This window comes from Labeo rohita, chromosome 6 (assembly GCF_022985175.1).
Source record: "Labeo rohita strain BAU-BD-2019 chromosome 6, IGBB_LRoh.1.0, whole genome shotgun sequence".
Taxonomy (NCBI): domain Eukaryota; kingdom Metazoa; phylum Chordata; class Actinopteri; order Cypriniformes; family Cyprinidae; genus Labeo; species Labeo rohita.
In genome coordinates this window covers 8,738,424-8,762,478 of record NC_066874.1, presented here as the reverse complement: position 1 = coordinate 8,762,478, position 24,055 = coordinate 8,738,424, and the positions used below count along the sequence as shown (strand labels likewise).

The 24,055-nt window shown below is 35.5% G+C and overlaps 1 protein-coding gene across 2 annotated transcripts in view; it reads left to right on the top strand.

Annotated features, from left to right (window-relative positions):
• The window catches only part of tanc1a (tetratricopeptide repeat, ankyrin repeat and coiled-coil containing 1a), a 108,998-nt gene that overhangs the window by 26,655 nt on the left and 58,288 nt on the right, over window positions 1–24,055 (top strand). For both annotated transcript variants that reach the window (XM_051111929.1, XM_051111928.1), the window contains exons 3-4: window positions 5,596–5,814; window positions 12,411–12,503. In XM_051111929.1, coding sequence (XP_050967886.1) covers window positions 5,596–5,814; window positions 12,411–12,503 — 312 coding nt within the window. The remainder of the gene's footprint in view (window positions 1–5,595; window positions 5,815–12,410; window positions 12,504–24,055) is intronic.

The following is a 24,055-nucleotide window of genomic DNA, read 5'->3' as shown; positions in this document are numbered from 1 at the left end:
GAGCTCAAGAGTCAGCAGCCTCCTGGATGAGCTGGAGATCTGCCATCAGGAAGAGAATTAGGATATAGGAAATGTTGAAAATTTGGGAGCGAAAGATAAAAGTGAGGCTAAATTACAAAAGGATGCTGATGCTGAGTCATGTAAGAGTTAAAGTTGCTGTAGGTTAGGGATGATTAATTTTATCTGGCTAATAACTCCAAGATGTCGTCGCCCATCTGTGGTTGTGCATGTTTTGATTTAGGGACAAATACACTTGTCAACCATTTCCTTCTCTTTAAGAGTCTGCTTTATATTAGTCATTGCTCAATCTGTTCTTGGTTTGTATACTGTATACAGTACTGTTTAACAAGTTGTGCTTGTTAAACATAATTTTCATTTGTATACTCTTGTAAGTTACGCGTAACCATTAAAGTGAAATTAGTGACCTAGAAATAGTTCAAAATCTGAAATATGACATTTTTGTCATTTCTTTTTCATTTTTCCCTGCCAAAAACTAAAATTGTTTTTCTTCAGGTTTAAATTATATTTATAAAGCTGTAAATTTCAACTTGGAAACTGAAGACTTGTTTTTGAGTGTCTTAAGCTCAACAAGGTAATTATTTGATCAAAAATATTTTTACATTTTCAACAGCTATTATTCAAGTCTTTAGTGTCATATCAGTGAAATCATCCTAATATGTGACCCTGGATCACAAAACTAGTCTTAAAAGCCAAAAACACATAGTATAAGTCAAAATTATTGAATTATAATAATTGATTTTTCTTTTATGCCAAAAATCATTAGGATATTAAGTAAAGATCATGTTCCATGAAGATATTTTGGAGATTTCCTACAGTAAATATATCAAAACTTAATTTTTGATTAGTAATGTGCATTGCTAAGAACTTCTTTTTTTATTTGTTTATTTATTTATTTTTTGCACCATCAGATTCTAAATTTGCAAATAGTTGTATCTCAGGCAAACATTGCCCTGTCCTAACAAACCATACATCAATGGAAAGCTTATTTATTCAAGATTTAATCTAAATCAACCCTTATGACTGGTTTTGTGGTCCAGGGTCACATATGCTGATTTTGTTCTCAAGAAACATTTCTTATTATTATCCATGTTGAAAACAGCTGCTTAGTATGTTTGTGGAAACCATGATGAATGAATGAGAAGTTCAAGGGGCGGCATTTTCCCTTCCTTCCTCATTGTCATTCGTCTGTCCTTGCATGTGGTGTTTATTTTTTAACTTCCTGTTTGTGTGAAGAAGAGTTGGTACCATTTGGGGTTAAGGTTTATTGTCTTTGTTTTCCTCTACTGTATATTTCTATTCCTGTCCATGTGTTATTTTACTTAATTTTCCTCAGTCAGTCGCTGTTTCTTATTGTGATGCTGAACTCCAACGTACCTGATTTATGCCACATTCCTGTGATGATGCCAAAACGCCAGCATACCTGATTTATGCCACATGCACATTAAGAGTCCATTTAGAGCAGCATGAATGTTTTTTTCTGTCTGGTTCGGTCTGTCCACATTTGACTAAATATAGGATTTAGCAAGGCCTCCGTCCAGCTCCAAACCCTCATTTCGACTGAATTTATATTCTGATAAATATTTGATGTCTGATGAATGGAGTCTCTGGTTGGTTTTTTGGTCAGGCCTCCGTGTTATGAATGCAGGGCTGTAATTATTTCAGAGCTCTCTGGAGTAGACTGTCATTAGTCAGACTTGATTTGCTGGGCTGTGTTAAGAGGCGACCGACCACAAATCTGCAATAAAAGGCAAGAAGAAAGCCATGCCGGCACATTTTCCACCCTATGGCCAATGTTACATATAGTCTATATACTGGAGTGAAACCTTACACTCAGATCAAGTATCATTTGAATCCTGAAAATCATTTTCTTTTAAAATGAAAATGCAAACAAAACTGGTACAATTGAATAAACTTTTTCTACAGTAGAATTAATTAACAAACTTATGTTCGAAATACACTGTAAAAAATAGTATGTTTAATAGTATCTTTAATCGTATTTGATTTAAAATGTCATGTAAAATTTAATTTACTTTTTTGTAGTTATTTGTTTTTGTGAATTTACTTGAAATTTCTCATCAAAAATGACTTCTGCAACAGTTATCTGTCTATCTATATCCATCTGTTTGTCTAGCAGCCTGTCAGTCTATCTGTCTGTCTATCTGTTTATCTGTCTATTTGTTTATCTATCTGTCTGTCTGTCTGTCTGTCTGTCTGTCTTAGAGATAGATATGGCTTATGGCCGATATGGCTTTTTCAACATATAGTAGTGTGGGAAAAATATAATTGTGTACTAGGAAATTAAGCAGCGGGGGTTTATATTGATGAAAATATATTAAAAATATACTTGACGGACATGAGATGTACCAACAATTATAGAAAGACATCCATATATAATGCATGTAATTAAATGGATGTATTCGTAATCTAATAATCTAATCGGATGTCTACCAAAAATATATTTTTATTTATTTTTAAGCAACAAGAAGGTAACAGTAGTCGGCGCGATAGCCTTGTGAGCAGTCTGCTGACATACAGCGCTGTTTCGCTACGGCGTCCTGTGTTTGAATCCCAACTCGAGGACCTTTCCCGATCACACGCCCTATCTCTCTCTCCCACTTCGCTTCCTGTCCATTCTGATATGTCCTGTCATAATAAAGGTTAAAAATGCATATATGTATATATATGGGTACATATACAGTGGGTACGGAAAGTATTCAGACCCCCTTAAAATTTTCTCTCTTTGTTATATTGCAGCCATTTGCTAAAATCATTTAAGTTCATTTTTTTTTCCTCATTAATGTACACACAGCACCCCATATTGACAGAAAAAACACAGAATTGTTGACGTTTTTGCAGATTTATTAAAAAAGAAAAACTGCAATATCACATTGTCCTAAGTATTCAGACCCTTTGCTCAGTATTTAGTAGAAGCACCCTTTTGATCTAATACAGCCATGAGTCTTTTTGGGAAAGATGCAACAAGTTTTTCACACCTGGATTTGGGGATCCTCTGCCATTCCTCCTTGCAGATCCTCTCCAGTTCTGTCAGGTTGGATGGTAAACGTTGGTGGACAGCCATTTTTAGGTCTCTCCAGAGATGCTCAATTGGGTTTAAGTCAGGGCTCTGGCTGGGCCATTCAAGAACAGTCACGGAGTTGTTGTGAAGCCACTCCTTTGTTATTTTAGCTGTGTGCTTAGGGTCATTGTCTTGTTGGAAGGTAAACCTTCGGCCCAGTCTGAGGTCCTGAGCACTCTGGAGAAGGTTTTCGTCCAGGATATCCCTGTACTTGGCCACATTCATCTTTCCCTCGATTGCAACCAGTCGTCCTGTCCCTGCAGCTGAAAAACACCCCCACAGCATGATGCTGCTACCACCATGCTTCACTGTTGGGACTGTATTGGACAGGTGATGAGCAGTGCCTGGTTTTCTCCACACATACCGCTTAGAATTAAGGCCAAAAAGTTCTATCTTGGTCTCATCAGACCAGAGAATCTTATTTCTCACCATCTTGGAGTCCTTCAGGTGTTTTTTAGCAAACTCCATGTGGACTTTCATGTGTCTTGCACTGAGGAGAGGCTTCCTCAGTGGGCCACTCTCCCATAAAGCCCCGACTGGTGGAGGGCTGCAGTGATGGTTGACTTTCTACAACTTTCTCCCATCTCCCGACTGCATCTCTGGAGCTCAGCCACAGTGATTTTTGGGTTCTTCTTTACCTCTCTCACCAAGGCTCTTCTCCCCCGATAGCTCAGTTTGGCCAGACGGCCAGCTCTAGGAAGGGTTCTGGTCGTCCCAAACGTCTTCCATTTAAGGATTATGGAGGCCACTGTGCTTTTAGGAACCTTAAGTGCAACAGAAATTTTTTTGTAACCTTGGCCAGATCTGTGCCTTGCCACAATTCTGTCTCTGAGCTCTTCAGGCAGTTCCTTTGACCTCATGATTCTCATTTGCTCTGACATGCACTGTGAGCTGTAAGGTCTTATATAGACAGGTGTGTGGCTTTCCTAATCAAGTACAATCAGTATAATCAAACACAGCTGAACTCAAATGAAGGTGTAGAACCATCTCAAGGATGATCAGAAGAAATGGACAGCACCTGAGTTAAATATATGAGTGTCACAGCAAAGGGTCTGAATACTTAGGACCATGTGATATTTCAGTTTTTCTTCTTTAATAAATCTGCAAAAATGTCAACAATTCTGTGTTTTTCTGTCAATATGAGGTGCTGTGTGTACATTAATGAGGAAAAAAAAAATGAACTTAATTGATTTTAGCAAATGGCTGCAATATAACAAAGAGTGAATAATGTAAGGGGGTCTGAATACTTTCCGTACCCACTGTATGTATATATGTGTATATATATATGTATATGTATATCTGTTTAATTATATATTAAACAATGTATTAAATATTTCATTGTGCATGCTCATTTCTCCTCTTTGTTTTTAATTACTTATTACTAATCAGTTATTACTGATAAGTGTAATCCTCAAATCTTAGAATTCAATGTATAGCCATTTTTTATACTGTACATCATAATCTAGTGATACCTGAATTTTCTTTATAAAACTGTTTCAGTAAAAGTGTTAGGTTATACAGCTATTAGTTTTGGTATGTTTTTTTTGTTTTGAAAATATGAAAATATTGTGGCTGAAAACAATATTGGCTATAAATTCTTTAAAAAATAAATAAATAAAGCATCACAAAAAACATGTTTTCAAGACAGCCTTAGACAACCAACCTGCACCAAAGTCTTTAAGAACGGTGCAGTCATGGACAGGTAAGCAATAAGATTATTGTTCAAACTGACTAGTTGAACAGGAGTAGCATATTGATTTTATGCATATTATGTTCATTGATTTCAGAAACCATGCAGTTTTTTAGCAGTGCTGTGAATTAATGTCCAGCCTGTTTATTCATTTATTTATAGTAGTTTCACATTTTTGTCTCTTTCATGTCATCCTCCAAAATTACCGTAGGGATGTCCTCCTCATCATATGTTTGGTTGTCCTGTGAAAATCTGCATTTCTGTTGGCTTTTTAAAACCAGCTACGTTTTGGCAGTAAAGATCCCCAGTAAACCCTGTTGCGGTGAGAGGAACTTTAGTCCTTGTATGTTTGCTTTGGAATGTTAAAAGAGTTTAAATTATTCTCAGCTTTCTTCGAAAGGGCTTATTATATGAGGAGAAAGATGTATAATATTACTGTTGGTCATGGGACAGCCTTAGTAGTTTGTCCGTATGTTTTTATAGTGGTTTTGAAGGCTTGGATGCAAAAAGCCATTGGTAATGATACCTAGCTAATTGGATTTCTGACTTCCAACTGGAAAGCATACAGAGAATTTTTTTTCACTTTTCATAGAATAAATGAAACTAATGTAAGGGTTTGAGACTTTAAGAGATTCAAACTGTTCTGAATGTTCAGTGTTTGTTATTGCGGTTGGATAAGTGACTCATGTTGAGTGGATCACTCATACAGAATTTCATGTCCGGCAGATAAAATTCTAATCAAGTGTTCAAAAAAGAGTGGGCTAAACAAATATGTATTCTTTTTTCTTGTGTTTCTTCCTGTGCTTAGGAAGTCAATCCCTCAGCCCCAGTTTCCATCACAGAGTTCAGGAAGAGGGGATTGGAGTTGTTCAGAATCATGGCAGTGGGCCGCTGCCAGTACAGCCATACCCTTCAGAGGACATGCTGAGGCCGAGTTTGACCAGAGGAGTGTCCGTCTCCCTCCCTTCCTCGCCCCTGCTCCCTCCCCGCCAACCTTATCTTTCTCCAGTCCGGTCTAACAAGTCAGGTATGTAAAAGTCACTTTTTAAAAATACTTGCTAGGAGTGTGTGTTATTGACAGTTTGAATAAATTACTCATTAATACATTGATACTTTAATACTAGTGGTGTCAAAATTAGCGCATTAAAGGAGCAGTCCACTTCCAAAACAAAGATTCACATATAATGTACTTGTCATCCAAGATGTTCACGTCTTTCTGTCTTCAGTCGTAAAGAAATTGTTTTTTGAGAAAAATATTTCAGGATTTTTCTCCATATAATGGACTGCTATGGTGCCCTGATTTTGAACTTCCAAAATGCAATTTAAATGCGGCTTCAATCGATCCCAAATGCGGTTGTAAATGATCCCAGATGAGGAAGAAGGGTCTTATCTAGCGAAACAATTGGTTATTTTCATTAAAAAAATACAATTTAAATATTTTTTTATCTCAATTCGCTCGTCTCGTCTTGCTCTCCCTGAGCTCTGTTTATTCTGGCAGTTAGGGTATGTCGAAAAACTCCAATCGTATTTTCTCCCTCAACTTCAAAAATCATTTCTAAATCATCCTACATTGCTGCAGAAGTACTGACACAGTCTTTGCAAAGTGAGCATGCAAAGAAGGTCAAAAACCCTTAACAGAACAGGTAAAACGGCGATATAAGATGACTTTGAAGTTGAGGGAGAACATGAGGTGGGATTTTTTTCGACAAACTGTCATGAAGCGGAAAAAAACAGTCCAGGCAGAGTAAGACAAGATGAGTGTTTGACATTAAAAAGTATATCAATTGTATTATTTTTATGAAAATAACTGATCGTTTTGCTAGATAAGGCCCTTCTTTCTTGGCTGGACTCGTTTACAACCGCATTTGGGATCGATTGAAGCCACATTTAAACTACATTTTGGTATGACTAATGGCCATCAAGTTCAAAATCTGGGGACCATATCAGTCCATTATATGGAGAAAAATGCTAAAATGTTTTATGCTCAAAAAAACATAATTTATTTACGACTGAAGAAAGAAAGACATGAACATCTTGGATGACACGGAGGTGAGTACATAATATGAGAATCTTTGTTTTGGAAGTGGACTTCTCCTTTAACGCAGACGATTAATTTTTTCAGTTAGGCTAGGGGGCTCGGGGTGTCCTCTCACAATTGCTGCTTCTCTTTCTTTTTATTTCTTGATAAGAAGTGCATTTATTTAATCGCGGAACGTCTTTACGACCAAATGGGAGGTTTTTCAGATGCACACTTAAACTTTATTTCAGCATCAGGCACTAGTCAAATAATCGTAGTAAAAGTAGAGGTGACGAGGAAGTTTCAGTAGAACAACAGTGAACTGCGGTCAGTAAAAACAAATTTACCTGTCCTGTCAGGTGTTATACTGTGCCCGTAGTATGCACGCTTCAATTGCATGGACAAATGCAGCAGTGTGTCACACCGACAGAGGCCGCTCCCACAACAGTTGATTGACATGAGCGTCTTACCTCAGACCTGCTGTAACAGTCAGACCTCCATTGTTTTGATGCCAGAGCAGAGGTGTAAGTTAGACAAGAATATCTCTGATTGAGGTGTTGTGTGGTTGGATGTAATAATGAACATAGTGGTCGTCATTTACTCCTGACATCTGAGCCGCTGAAGATGCAGTGGATTACATTTGTTTGTGAAGGGAATGCGCCTCCCGATCTACATATATTCGTCTATTTTCATGTGAATCATTTGTGATCCAGCTCCACCTACAGCAGAAGTGAGTATAAGGGTTTTTTTTATGAATCTTTGTGATCGTCTTTCCTAATAGCATGGTAGTTAGCAAGTTTAGCAGCTAAACGTGGCTAAATGCGGCTAAAGTAAACAGGCTTGTCACTCCATAAAGAGAAGAGAGGGGTGGTGCGAGCAGAGCTCATTAACATTTAAAGCAACCTCAACCAGAACAAGATTATTTTGCAGAGCTGATTTTGGCAAGGTAAAAAAGGTGTTATTTACACTACCATTGAGAAATTTTAACCAAAGCATATTATAGACTTTTCAATAAAGCACCTAAAAAATCAAATTAACTTGGGCATCCAATGACCCCTTTAAATATTTGTCTTGTAAATGGATTTAACATCATCTGCTGCTCAATACACAGCATTAACTTAACCCTTGTGTGACCCTTTTGGATATTTTTGTCCATTTTTTTTTTTTTTTAGCATTTTGCCTGTGTTATTGCCAGTGGCATAAATTTTGGTGCAGGTGTGTATTTTTATTGGAATTTTACTATTTCACCCCCATTTCCTTTAATAAATCTATTTTGCACTAGGTACAAAAATAGTTCCTCTCAGGACCTTAAGGACAAAAATGTCCCCACTGAAACCCATTAAAACTGCTATTAGTCATTGCGTGAGATATTCGTTTAGCTTTTTTCGCGCTCAGTGTGGAAAGGCCTTTATACTGTAATGTTCAATGGCTATAGTAATTGGTTAAATATTAGGAAAAAAGAACAATGACAAATATTTAACAAATAATAAAAATATACTGTTGCAATATAAAAGTATGTTTAAAAAAACAGTTAGGTGGGATTAATTGATTAACAGCACTTTTTAATACATTACTCAACTTATTAATACATTGATGTATTATCCAGTAATTTCAGATTTACATACACTACACATCCATTCAGAGCTGATGCAAAATGCATTTTTACAGTGTGAGGTAACATAAAGTAAATATATATTTGCAATAATACAAAAAGGTATAGAAAAAATGTTTAATTTCGGTCCTAGTGAGTTGGAATCAGTGTTGCCAAGTCTGCGGTTTTCCCTCGGAATTTGGCTACTTTAACACTGTTGCCGTGGGTTGTCTATGATGTCCGTGGGTTGAATCAACCTCAGTCATATCATATTTAGCTCCTGAAATGCGAACCATAAAAAATGGGACATAAAACGTGTATTTTATCGCCCAGAATGCGATATTTAATGGAGGACCCCTCCCTCGAAACGCTCAGTTGGGCCAGTTTTGACTAGCAAATGGACGGGTTTTGTTGTGAAAACCTGGCAACCCTGGTTGGAATGGTCATTTATATCTATCCTAATGAGTACGCCTGGCTGTTTGGGTACTATTCAAATAGTATGTCTGGTTCAAGTACTATGCTATATATTACATACAATAGACGCATCAGTCAAGTTTACAGTGCTATGGCTTGTCCTCTTTAAGAAGTTCCACAGCTGTGGTTTATGTAATGCACAAACTGTGCCATCTATTGGTGCAGACTTCACACTGTAGACCAATGGTTCTCAACTTTTTTTTTTTTACTCAAAAGCCCTACATTGTCTAACATTCAAAAGCTCTCCATATAAGATATTTCCTTTTGTAATTCTGCTGCTTGTTTTAACTTTTTATTAGCAGAAACGGAGTGTATATAAAATGTATTTAATATTATTTGTTTTGTGATTTCAGAACAGTATATTTTTTTATAAAAAAAAAAAAACAGTAGTTTAATGAAAAAAAATGATTTAATTTGATTTTATGCAAAAAAAGAAGTTTATTAAGTTAATTAAATATAAAAGTCATCCTGTGGCCCACTTTCCCATTAAGTCTATTAAGAGCAACTGTGGTAGACAGTCTATTCCAGCAATTCTCAACTGATGGCTTGCAGGCCTGTTCTGGTTCAGGGGAAAAATGGCAAATGCAAATATTCAAATATGTAACATAGCTGTATAATTAAGCCAAAAAAAAAAAAAAAAACAATTTAAAAACAATAAAATCATTAAGGTGTGTAACAGTTTGCATTACTTTTAGATTCTTTTTTTTTTTTTAATATTTACATATTTGATGTACATGTTTGATTTAAGGACATATTTGGCAACTTTTATACAATAAATGTTTCTCTGATGCTCAGTATCAAATGGGAGTCCTGAAGCAATCCATTTGAAAACTACTGGTCTGTGTGACCACCAGCATCACTAATGTGTTTATTAAAGGACAGCAAGGGCTGAGGGCAACATTTAGGACAGAGTCATGGGGTCATTTACCTGCTCTGTGAAGATCAGTTGCATAAGAGTAGTCTTATAATTTTAATTTTATTAGGTATGCATCTAATTTTTCCTTCAGGGCTAATCACTTGCAACTGTGATTGATTGATTGGTTGATTGTCAGATATATTGGTCTAATTCAAAAAGTTTGACTGATTACCCTTTTACTAACTAATAATTGGCCAGACTATTTTATAAATCATTGTGGCTGCATTTATGCAACTATTTATGCAACTACCCATTATAAAACAAAGGTCAGGTACATTGTGAGGTCAAGTCAGGGCTCACAGTGTAGGTTCACTTGATTGTCAGACTTCAGGATGAGTGTAGGTCAAGGTGAACTGATGTAATATCTTATAATGGATCTTTAAAATGTCTTTTCCAAATGTGTGATTAAATAAACCGTATATGTTTTGGTAGCTGCTTTAGATTATTATTTAGATTAAACTGATGAATGAAACCATATCATATATACTGTGTAATATGCATGACGTTATCACTGTGGTATTGGTCGCTCTGTGATGATTCACACTGAGCTGAGAGCTGCCAATCACATGGCAAGAGAAACACTTGGCAGGAGCTCACTCAGTATTCTGGCAGCATTTGGCGATTGTTCTTCCCACAGTCTTGCACCTCAGGTTGTGTGATCATGCCCACATAAGCCCTATGTGTTGCTGAATTAAAATCGTTCTTAATTAGAATGCTTTACACGACAAATTTTGTGTACACAAAAAAAAAAAAAAAAAAAAAAAAAAAAAACTACAACTGAGAAATGTAATACTAACATTAATCTACTTGATTTAATCCTATTGTTTTTAGATCCATTCTAATGTTTAAGAAGCAATTTACAAAATTCACATTGTTTCATTATATTTATTTATTATCTGTCATTATATTTCCTAAAACATTAATTTCTCTCCTGCTATAAGCATTTCCTATTTTAAGTAATGCTAAAGGAAGCATTCCTGTGCTTGCAATACTATGTCTGTTCCTGCAGGTGGCATTATACACCATTTTTCAACATGAGTCAACATGTTCCTGTTTTTGTCCTACACAATTCATTCACACTATTCCAAAGGGGAAGTTTTTTTATCAAAATGAAAATGTCAGTCAGATTTAAGTCAGAAACTACTGTTGATTTTAAAACCAAGAGAAAGACTTTCACAGACCAAACCTTTAGTTGCTTACCTTTTAGCAAACACTTTTCATCCAAAGCATTGTATTGAAAGCTACATGTAATTACATGACAGTCCCCATCAGGCAACCTGTTGTTAACTGCCTGAGTCCAGGATGTGGTGAAAGAGTTGTGATTGTGCTTATAGTCCAGTTCCTGAGTCAGACCTACACTGATTTCATCCTACAGCCCTTTGTTTTCCTTCAAACATTCATTAACTGTGTAATGTAATATTACCAGAAATTTCGAAAGTGCATCTTTTATCATTTCACATTGGCTGCCTACATTTTGTTGCATTGTGGCTGATCAAAACAAGGCTCTTAAAATTTCATTATTTCCCGACAAGTGGATAGGGTGAGCTTAATGTCTGAAAGTGGGAAGGACGTGTCAGTTGCTACAGCCCTGAATATTACTTCCAAATCTGTGCGCCGGTGGAGATGTCTGTCTTTATTCTCATTTCAGGCTTCTGTCTGATGTTTGAGGCTTTGTATGAAGAACCGCTGTGAAGTTAAATGGAACAAATGTTCTTGCAGACGAGTCAGCGTTGTGAATGAGCTGATTCAGCTAGTGGTTTATGTGCTGAAGTAACCCAGAGAGACTGTATTTTCAGTTGTATTTTATTTTATATATATTTGTTCTAGTATTATAGACCAAATAATAAACTATTATTATAGTTCTATACTTTTTTTACAGCATGGATGTGTTAAATTGATCAAAAATGCAGTAAAAACATTTACATTGTTACTTGTTGTTTTAAACTTTTTATTCATGTTAGAATCTTTTATGAAGTATATCAAGGTTTTCACACAAATTACTTGGGCACCAGTGATTTCTGAAGTATCATGAGAAACTAGACTGGAGTAATGACTGAAATTTCAGAGTAAATAATTAAAGAATAAATGACACTTTAAAATGTATTCAAATGCAAAACAAATTGCAATATTAATTCACAATATATGTTTTACTAAATTTTTTGATCAAATAAATACAGACTTGGTGAGCATAAGAGACTTCATTCAAAAACATTGAAAACTTTTAAACGTTAGTTACCTATTGTCTATTTCTCTAAGTATTTAATGCTTTAGAAAAACTGTGTGTGTCAAATCATGCCAGTAAAGCTCGACTCTGACTCAGCTGATACAGGAGGAACTGCTCAGGGAGATTAAAATCATTACAGACGACTCATTTATACTGGAATCTCTCTGGGAGTACAGGACAGCCGATCACAACTGTCACACACTCATACACACAAGCAGATCCACACGCAGCTCTGCCCAGAGATTCAGATCGCCAGTTTCAAAATCCCATCTGGAAAGACTTAACTGTCTGTGTGTGTATGTGTGTCTCTTTCGCTCTCTTTCTCCTCCCTCTCTCTCTCTCTCTCTTTCTCTCTCTCTCTCCCCGCTCCGGTCTTTCTCTCATTTTCGCTCTGTCTGCAGGTTCAATCAGGACACCCAAATATGTGGAGAATCCTCGTGTTTCTGGAGATCCTGTCACCTGTGCTCTGAAGAACAGGAAGAAGAACAATACTGGTGAGTACTTCTCTGTGCATGTGTGTGTACCAGTGGGTCTGTTAAGAAATGTATTCGTTTATATGAATGTTTGCATTTGTAGTTTAATTGATTTTTGTGTGTGGGTCAGGTTTTGTTACATTGTGGAGACCAGATGTCCCCCGAAGGATAGTAAAGAGATAATCAGACCTAACCTACATTTTATGAATAAATAAATATTAAATGGCTCCTTAATGAAAATGCTTAAGTTAAGGGGATATAAAATATCATTACCACTATAAACAACATAGAAGTCAATGGAAAGTCCCCACAGTCTTTGACTGAGATTTGCCCTTGTCGTAAGCTGAGGGATGGTGTTTTTAAGATGTGGGGAGTTACGTGAATTTACAGCTGAGAGTTCAGTAAATCCAGCAGTCCATTAAACCGCATTCCTCCCTCCCTCTTGCTTACTTGGTATACTTCTGTCTTCCAGCACCAATCTTTTCTACAATTCTTTTTCTCTGTAGAATGCTGATCTGTGCTTGTATGTGTTGGTGTGCTAAGTGAATGTCTCAATCTGTCATTTTTGGTGATGTGATGCTGTGGAAGCCAGTTAGGATAGCAGATTTCAGCTCTGCATTGTAAAATCTAAATGGAAAATGTGTGAAACTTGGAGTGTTACAGGTGGGCATGCAAAAAAAGTCACAAGATGCTTGTGTTAGATGTATTTACAGAATTGAATTTTAAATATTTGAGACCACTAGTTAACATATTGTTATTAATTTTGTATTTTTTTTCTTTAAAAGGCTGCGTGTATGTTAAAAATGCATAGTAATATTGCTAAATATTACACTTTAAAATAACTGTTTTCTGTTTTAATATATTTTCAAATCTTATTTATTTTGTGATGGCAAAGCTGAATTTTCAGCAGCCATTGTTCCAGTCTTTAGTGCCACAAGAACCTTCAGAAATCATTATAATATGCTGATATGCTCAAGAAACATTTTTATTATGCATTTAAGCGTGTGGTGCTGAAACCCTATTGTAATCATTAGAATGGTCACGGATCGGTGATCTTCATGTAAAACTGATTGTGCAGACCAAACCGTGAGACGTAGAGACTTGGAACTTGAAGGGATGGTAGTACTCACACTGCCGACAATGTCGCCAAGGCTCACCCCAGATGGCCTGACGGGGGCGCTACAGCGATCAAAAATATGAAATCGCTCATAACCCCTAACCGTTAGGCACAAGCTCAAGTGCCTCATGTCGTTGGAATTTTTGGCTCACGCTGGAAAAAATGCATGCCTCTGATTCGATCGTGAGCCTGGCAAAATTTTCGGGTATTTTGGATTTTTTGCAAAACCAACTTTTGCAAACTAGTCCTAAGTTTTTTACTCAATCAGAACCAAACCAGTGCAGAAAGATTCTCTGGAGAGTGAATATCAATAATTATCAATAAAAAAAAGTTGAACTTTCGACTCACTGTCGCAAAGGGGTGCCAAAACATTCGAAAGGGGCAGGGCCACTTTTAGTAAAATGCCTATAACTTCTGAACACTTTGGTCCAAAGTGCCACAAGTGTCTATAAGGATATTTGCGAAAAACGGACGCCATTGGCCAATAAATTTTGAGCACCTACTAGACATGGTCACCGGAGGTTGATCATAATGAAACTCGGTAGGCCTGTTTGACTCACAGCCCCAAATGTCTGTTAGAAAATTGAAAGAAATCGGTCACTGGGGGGGTATACAATTGTGCGTTGTGCGGTTTTTCATACATATATGCGATACATTTTTCAAACATATATGTGCTGTCTCATCATATGACAGAACTCCTCATTCCAGATAACTTTGCCTCTAGAACCACAGCTGTCAAATCAAATCATTTGTTAAATCATTGAAATGTAAAATACCTACTTTTGTGAACTAGTCCTAGTTTTTCGCTCAATCTGGAAAAAAACACTGCAGTCCGAATTTACCCCAAATCCTATAAAGCCTAAAGGAGAACATAAAACTTCACAAAACCTGGGGAGCATATGGGACAGGTGATTCTAAATAAACATGCAAAGTTTTAAGGAGATTGGACCACAGCTGGTGCTACAACAGTCATAAATGTTACAAAACATAATATTTTTATGGTAAATTACCTGTATTTGCAAAAGGCTTGCTACATAATGTCTTCTTGCATATGTGCTTAAATGCCTTAGAGCGCTTGAACCCCTCTCGCGCTTGAAATTTTATCAACTTAATGAGTCCTTTAGTGTTCATTTGAATGGCAGTTTACATAACTTTTTTTTTTTTTTAATTATTGTTATTACTATTTTTACTAGGTGAGTTGGAAAAAAATCCCAGGTTCTGTGTTGTCTTATACACTTGCTCCCAACTGTAAATTCAAACACACATGCAAATATTGCCATCTAGACAGCAGTTGTTTTCACATTTATGCACACACAAACATGCAGAATTACACAGATGACACATTCACAAATGTCCCCTAATTAAAAGTCATTTATTATTTTTGGATCCTCTCCCTAGACACCTCTGCTCTGTTTCAGGCAGTCATTATGGTTGCTTTGGCCTTCCATTAATTTTATACATCTTATCATTTATACATGCAGAATATTGGTGTGTCTACAAAATATGAATTATGAAGCAGTCACACCTCCACCGTTTGATGATCTCCAATGCAGATTGTGAGAATGCGCCAGATGCATTGGCCCACTCCAGCGGATGAACCTGATGTAGATGCAAATGAATGATCTCCATGTCACTGACGGCCCAGATGACTTTGACTTTCAACTCGAGGTTCATTGTCCTGACACCGGTTCTATAAATGCTTTCCTCCTCTCCCTCCATATCTGTGTGGACTACAAACTGAGCTCAAAATGGACTCTGGGTCGCAGATTTTCTTGATACTCTAGATCAAAGAACCTGAGAATCATGGGAGGCTGAGTAAAGCAGACTTTGCAAATGCATGCCACACACCCACCACTTGCCTTCAAAACAGATGACTATGAAGTACATTAGAGTCTGACTCTTCCTGTGTAAAAGGCAATTATCATCTCTGTGTGCTCACTTACTGTTTCCTGAAAGGGCGAAAAAAATCCTTTGTGATGTCATTAAAGCTGCCAGCACATCCACCTGTGATTGGGCAAAGTGCTGTGTAGATTTAATGATTTCATCCTGTGATGTAATTACCTCTGGTGGATTGGAGTGTTTCTCACAAATGCTGGGCATTTTCTCTTGATCTCTGTTCTTTCTCTATAAATAGAGGGTGAGTGTACGGTGACTTGGGTAGATTTGAAATCAGCTGGGTTGCTGGTATTAGTCAACTTTCTGTGTGAACTCTTAGGCTGGAAATATGGAAAAAATCTGAAAAATCTCAGAACTTTCTGACCCTGCATAGACAGCAATGCAACTGAAGTGTTCCCAGGCCCAGAAACGCAGTAAGGACATCGTTAAAATACTCCATGTGAAATTGGTGGTTCAATTATAATTTTACAAAGCTGTGAGAATACTTTTTGTGTGCAAAGAAAACAGAAATAACAACATTATTCAACAACTCTTCCGTGTCACCTTCCATTGCCATTCACGAGACTACCACAATACTCTTGTGAATGGTGGCAGATGGACTTTTTTAACACCTTTCTGGGCTTGGAAACATTTCAGTTGCATTGCTGTCTATACAAGGTAAGAAAGTTCTTAAATTTGATCAAAAATATCCTAATTTGTGTTCCAAAGACGAACGAAGGTCTTACAGGGTTGGACATGAGTGTGAGTAATTAATGACAGAATTTTCATTTTTGGGTGAACTCACCCAAAAATGCCTACTACCTACTACCTTAGACCAATTCACAACCATGTTTTCCAATGGCTGTTGGATTATTGGAAAAAATAAGCTCTGTGGTCAACAAACATCAGGCATTTAACCAAAAACCCATTTTAAAAAAACCCTGCCTGCAGGACAGTGGAGCTGTCTATATGTGTTTCATTATAAATTTTGTTGTAATATGTTTTTGTTTTTTAATTAACTTTTATATATTACCTTATGTATGTGATGCAATCTGGGAAAACCCGTCGGATGTCACACTGGGACGTTTTCAGGAAATTCGAAAAAAAAAAAAAAAAAATTTGGTCAAAATTAGGTTTTCATTAAATTATTATTCTTTAACATCTTGTCTATCATCTCTGAAAATATCTTGGCAAAATTCACTTGTTTAGTGCAGAAAAATTGTGATTTATTGCAGCAAGCAGAAATGACTGCGTCTTTCTCTTATGTTAAGAACATGCTGCGGAGGTGCTTTCTCTTAAAGGAGAAGTCCACTTCCAGAACAACAATTCACAAATAATTTACCCACCTCCTTGTTCATTTTCATGTCTTTCTGTCTTCAGTCGTAAAGAAATTTCAGGATTTTTCTTCGTATAATGGACTTCATTAGTGCCCCAATTTTGAACTTCTAAAATGTAGTTTAAATGCAGCTTCAAAGGGCTCTAAACGATCCCAGCTGAGGAAGAAGGGTCTTATCTAGCGAAACGATCGGCCATTAAAAAAAAAAAAAAAATTGTATATTTTTTTTTACGCACAAAAGCTTGTGTAGCACAGGCTCTGGGATAGAGTAATATAATTAAAATGTTACATGTTACTTCCCTAACACATCCACTGCTTACACAAACATGATCACACTACAAACAAGACAAAACTATAATGCTATAAGAAACAGAAAAGATTAATTCATTGTTTACCTGAGTCTGTAGTCTATGATTAGCTCACCTCACTTCTTATCTGACAAGTTTTTGGGTTTGAGTGATTTGTTCATCACGTGACAGCCCCATAAGCTTAACCAATGCAGTATGAGCAGAAAAAAAGAATTGATTAGTTCATCTCTCGAGTCTTCGGGTTCGAGTCATTCGTTCATCACGTGACAGCCCCATAAGATGAACAAACGACTCGAAAAACACGAAACTAATTCCAGTACAGAACCTAATAGCATGTTGCGCATACGCGACTGAATGAATCACCGCCCCCGAGATGACTTACTGAGTCACATTAAAGAATCGTTCAAGAATGACCCATCACTAATACGTAGCATCGTGGACGCGCATCCCAGAGCCTGTGCTACATAAGCTTTTGTGCTTAAAAAGTATACAAGGTTTTTATTTTTTGAAAAAAATAAATAAATAAATAAATAAATAAATGACAGATCGTTTCGCTAGATAAGACCCTTCTTCCTCGGCTGGGATCATTTAGAGCCCTTTGAAGCTGCATTTAAACTGCATTTTGGAAGTTCAAAATCGGGGCACCAATGCTCCATTATATGAAGAAAATTCCTGAAATGTTTTTCTCAAAAACCATAATTTCTTTACGACTGAAGACAGAAAGACATGAACATCTTGGATGACAAGGGGGTGAGTAAATTATTTGTAAATTGTTGTTCTGGAAGTGAATTTCTCCTTTAACACCACAAAAACAGTGACATCAGAAAACAGACAGCTCAATCAGAAGTACCAGTACTTACATTACTTACCTATACAAAAATTTTTTTTGTATCATTTCCATATCAGCCAACATTGGGTATTTAATTGTGCAAACACATTTGCCTATTTTCTTTCTTTCTTTTTTTTTTTTTTTTTTTTTTTACATGTTGATTTCCTCAACAATCATACCACACTGTGTTAATTCACAAAGCCACTTTTTACAAATGTAAATAATGTAATAACACCGATAAATATATTATTTAACAAATATAAATTTTTCATGCTGTGCATTATGTCATGATGCCTACTTTTTTTTTTTTTTTTTTTTTTTTTTTTGGTGGTGTAGGTATAGCATTTGGAATTAGTAATATTGACTTTGGCTAATGATCAGAATTTTATTGGTACCTCGATAACCCTAATAATCAGTTAGTTAGAATAAACTGGTCACATTTGATAGAAATTTAAATCAGGTGGTCCTTAACGCAAACTGATGACATTTATAGCGTTAAACTACTTGGCACAAGCTGATTGGTTCATGTTGCAAACGCAGCCAGTGAGAGCAATATGGGTCAAAATGATCGTTTTTCTTTTATACCGAAAATCATTAGGATAGGAAGTAAAGGTCATGTTCCATGAAGATATTTTGTAAATTTCTTACCGTAAAAATATCAAAGCTTCATTTTTGATTAGTAATATGCATTGCTAAGAACTTCATTTGGACAACTTTAAAGGCGATTTTCTCAATATTTTTATTTTTTGCACCCTCAAATTCCAGATTTTCAAATAGTTGTGTCTCGGCCAAATAATTTAAAGAAATTGACCCTTATGATTGTGGTTCAGGGTCACTTATATGCTACTGTCTCACAGCACCGTATCAGCATATGTTGGCAGTATCTAGTTCCTGTACTTGGTTTGCAGCAACAGCAGCATAGCAGTTGTATTCTGCCAAGACCAAATACATTAACATTGTCATATCCATCACCATGCTAAAATTTTCAGAGTTGTCATGATAGAAATTAGCTTATAGTTTCCTATTCCTAGTTGCCTAGGAAATTGCTGTTTTAAAAGAACAAAAGGTAGCGCAGGTACAAGGTTGACTAGCAGGGACGAGTGACAAGTGCAACGCCATGTGCGGTTACAGTGCAGTCAGCATCCACATTTTGAACAAAAAACCATGAAATACTGAAATTTATCCAGTGTTAGCCTTAGACACGTCCTGAAGCACAAAGACCACAGTGTGGACTAAAGCTGAGCACTCGAATATTAGAGTTGCAGCCTTTCGTTTTGATTGAGCTGACAAATCTCTATGGCAACATTGTGTCTGTTCTCTTTGAGCCATGACCAGCGTTTTCCACTGATCTCTTCAGAGCATAATCTCCATGATTCAATTCTAATGAGCACTAATGATTTACCCAGCACAGATCTCTCATCACCGGCCGATAATACCGCACCGCATCCCGCCGTTTGCGCCATACCGCCGCTCGGTGCCTTCCTGATCCGTGCTTTCTCCCCTGTTACATGTGTTTCAGCCATTAGCTGCAAAAATAAACCTTGGATCGACAGGGCTGTAATTTAGATGTCATTTCGCAGGAAAAAAACGTTGACTCGTTTGACCGAAAAAAAATCGCCAGGCTCGGCCAGATTGACCTATGCCAGTTGCTATGGTTGTCTGAAATAGATGCTTGGATAAAGGAAATGTAATAAACTTTAATGGGCCCTTCTTTTAATGACAAGTGTGCATTGGCTCAAACAATTGCTAGCATGGAGGCGTGAGTGCTGCGTATAAATAAAATGAACAAATAAGATTAATGTCACCGATGATTTGTTGAATGAATCACTTGTTTTTGCTACTTCATCTCACGACATCACGCATTCTGGCACGTATGTGCTGAAATTAATCAATTAAATGTAACATTTACAACAAAACGTTGTTGTAAGGATTCGTGGGTGCAGTTCCTGTCAGTTTTTGTAGGAAAATGTTTAATTTGAACTTTTCAAGGGTGGCACTGGGATAACATCAAAGTTAGAGCAACAAGATATAGCCTGTTATTACCCATGTGTGGGATTGCTTTGAAAACCCCATAATCAAAGTTTGATGACAGTTTTATTAATAAGTGCTATCGCCGGAGATAAAAAGGCTACTCGCTGTCTAAACTGATCTGAAAGGATCTTAAATTCGTGTGGCGTGTAAACATTTATTTTTGACAAATAACGATTATGACTAAGCACTGTCTGCTAGAGACTGCAAAGACAGAGTGAATGTGCAGCACATGTTCAGTTAATTTTAGCATTGTAGTTAGTACATAACCGGTGATGTACGTCGGCAAATGTACCGGTGTTAAATTTTAAGGTAAATGTTTTTCTGATCTTTTCATGTTGTGTTTTTCCATTTGTTAGCTCTGTGGGTTGTCTTAATCATTATCATATTAGCAAGCCTCAGTACTAAAGATCACTCTGGAAGTGTTTGTCCCTCTAGTCTTATTATAAAATTCAGCAGATCTCAGATCTTAAGTTCTTAGTCTTTTGATTAACGCTTTGGTTTGTTCCATTGCAACAAGGGTCATTAAAAAAGCTACAACTAATTGTATTTGGTGGACAGTGAAACATATCATACAAATTAGAGGCATTGAAGAGGCACAGGATTGTGTTTTAAAACACCTTAGTTGATCTATCTATCTATCTATCTATCTATCTATCTATCTATCTATCATCTTATTCATTTAAGATCATTTAAGTTAATTAATTAAAAAAAGTTATTATTATGTAAAGTAATTTAATGAAATAAGCTGAACTAAGCTGACTATTAGCCTTACTTTATGCATCAGACTCTATATCTTCAAGTGGAAGGATGGCATTTTATAAATTTACTTAAGATGAAAATGGTTTTTGAAAGTTTGAAATCATGTATAACAAATCTTATAAAACATCAAATAAAAAATTGACATTGTCACAGTCATTTTATAAAAATAATCAAAAACATAAATAAGCAAAAAAGCATGACATATCCAAATAAAAACAAAACAATAAATTAACTAATAATTAACTAAATAATAATAATAATAAACAAATATAAATAAAAACAATAAATAAATAATAAATGATTTTTGTATAAGATTACACACAATTGTATACAGAAGTAAATAAAAATAAAACATAAATAAATAACAAAACAATAAATTAGTTAAAAACAAAATAGAATGATAAATAAATAAACAAAAATAAATAAACAACTACACAAATACAAATAAATAATAAAAACCATTAATAATAATAATGATAATAATAATAATAACCAGAAACAAATATAGAAAAACAGATTTTTCAAATTGTGTACAAAAATAAATAAAAAACATTTAAATAAATAAATAGCCAAACAAACTATTATAATAACTAAAATAAATACATACATATAACAAAACATACAAAAACTTAAATTAACCATAAACAAATAAAATGCAAAACACAAATTAAATGAAATGGGTATTACTGGAAATAAATGAATAAATAAAAGAAAAAATAAATACAAATATCCTAAATAAAAAGATAAAGTTGTTAATTAATTATGTTTTATTATATGTATGTATTTGTTTCATTTTCTTTCTTTTTCTTTATTCATTTTCTGACTTTATTTTTATTTACCTTGTATATCAAGCTAATCGTTATACCTGCTTAGCATTTCTTATGTAAACACACTGTATTGTTATGAAAATAAGCAGAATGTAATAAATCACATACAAATAATATTCTGTCATAATTGTGTGTTTATTAGCTTCATGGTTCATCCCATATAAATGTTTTTCTGGAAGTGTAACACACACATTATCGTTGTGACTTAACACTGTTAATTTTGCACTGAAAACTCTTTGAAATTTATTAAAACTATTTGCACTGATTTATTGTGTTACATTTTGTTTCTTTGTGCAGTGGCTCAGGAGGCTTTATTTTTATGAGGTAATTTAAGTGTTTTTTTTTGTTTGTTTTTTTTTAAGGTAATGTAATGTAAAATTGGTTTAGTTATTGTTGAGGAACTGGTATCAAAGTCAAGGTATCAGTATCGATATTGAAATTTGTTTTTGAACAATACCCAGCGCAATTACAATGCAGAATATAACAACAGACTTTCAAAAAAATATTCTTTTCTTAAGTAAGTTTATAAAATGTCATCCTTCCACTTGAAGATATAGAACCTGATAAGGTTAATAGTTGGCTTACTTTCTTACTGGATTGTGTATTTACTAATCCTGGACCCCTGTATTGTCCCCTCAGTACTCCAGACCTCCACCCTGTCTGTCTCTTTTCCTGAGTGACACACGCTCTCCTCTCCGTGGCTACTGTTCACCCACATTATTTTCTTTCTCTTTCTCTCTCTCTCTTTCTTGCTCTGTCTGTCGTCTTCTCCACCTCCCCCTCTTTTTTTCACACTCCTCCATACATAGATGCATTCAGACCTCTCCCTCTCTCATATCTCTCACTATCTGTCCTTTTGTGGATCTTTCTGTGTCTGTCTCTCACACACATGTGACACATGCTCCCAATGAAAAGAATTGTGGGGAAAGCATGAGTATGTGTACTCTGAAGCTATTTCCTTTATTTCATAAACTATATGTGGAAGAACAAGGCCATCTGATGAAAAGGGACGGAGTGGAGATGGAAGTGTGGACAGGGGGAGGGGAATGTGTTCCCGAGCTTTTTAGCATGCAAATAGATTTCAGCGTCTAGAAAATGAAAACGACAGGGGCCGAATGAGATGACTGAGAATACGGTTGATTCATAGTCTGAGAGAAAGGATAGAAATGGAGACTGGAGAATTTGGAGGAACTGTCTGATCTACCCTAGTATATGATTCTTTACCTGGTTTTCAAACCATATACTCAGGGGGGTCCAATGTGACTGGAAATTTACAGTGCTGAGAAAAAAGAAAAGAAAGATATTTTAATGCTAAAATTTTTACTTTAAATAAAATGCATTTTTTTAAAAAAACAAGTGCTACGAGTGAATTTAGCCATAAAATTGAAATGAAAGATGAATAATTATCCCTTTAAGATCTGCTTTTGAAAAAAGTATGTTTGAAAAACACAAGTTCTTATTATACACTCTTAAAAATAAAGGTTTCTAAAAGAGGTTGTCGCAGAAGAATCATTTTTTGGATTCCCCAAAGAATGTTTCAATGAATAGATCTGAAAAATAACAATTTTGTCAATTTTGTCTGAGATTCTTCATGGAACCGTAGATGTCAACATTTGTTTACTCTAGGAGGGACCTATAGGATGCTGGTTAGAGCGACCTTGAAAATCTAAAGAAAAGAACTGTACATTTAATAAGGTTGTTGTGCTTTTTTCCAAGAAACGTCCTTGACTCCTTTTAATGGACAAATGCACAGCAACTCTCTTAGACATATTTTTGAATTAAAAATATCATATAAAATAAAATAAAATAAAATAAAAAAACATTGTAGATTGTAGCATCACCGACGCCATCTCCATTAGTATCATTTCACTTTCCTTGTCTGTATCTGGAATCATCATGATTATGATTTTGTATTCATATTATATTTATATTTATAATTTTATTCTGATTATGAGACACCCAATTTATAAAGAAAAATGTAATTCTCTTCATCACTACTTTAAAAAAAAAAAAAAAAATTTTTTACACTATTAATAGTTAAAATATGTTTGTGTATACAAGCTATATATAATAATATAACAATTTAAAATTTATTCCAAAGTGGTGATTTGGGGGGCCCCTTGTGACCTGGTGGGCCCTTATGCCTTGCCCATATACTCTGCACCTCCCATAACAGCACCCTTGAAGATTTACATGTGCTTTGAACAGATGGAAGAAGTTTAAAAATCAAATTCCAATCATGTTCAAAATATTTTTATATTAATCTGTACTTGAACTGCAAAATTGGCATATTAGCACATTCAATTACACTATAATCCTTTATAAATGTTATTACTGTTGTAAATGTGTGTTCTTAAAGAGTGTAAGATCCGTCTGCAGATCTGCAAAATGCAATCAACAGATGCGTATGGTCTTGCGGGAGTGTGATTTATGTACGGGAATGCTGATATTAATCAACATATATGTGACCCTGGACCACAAAACCAGTCTT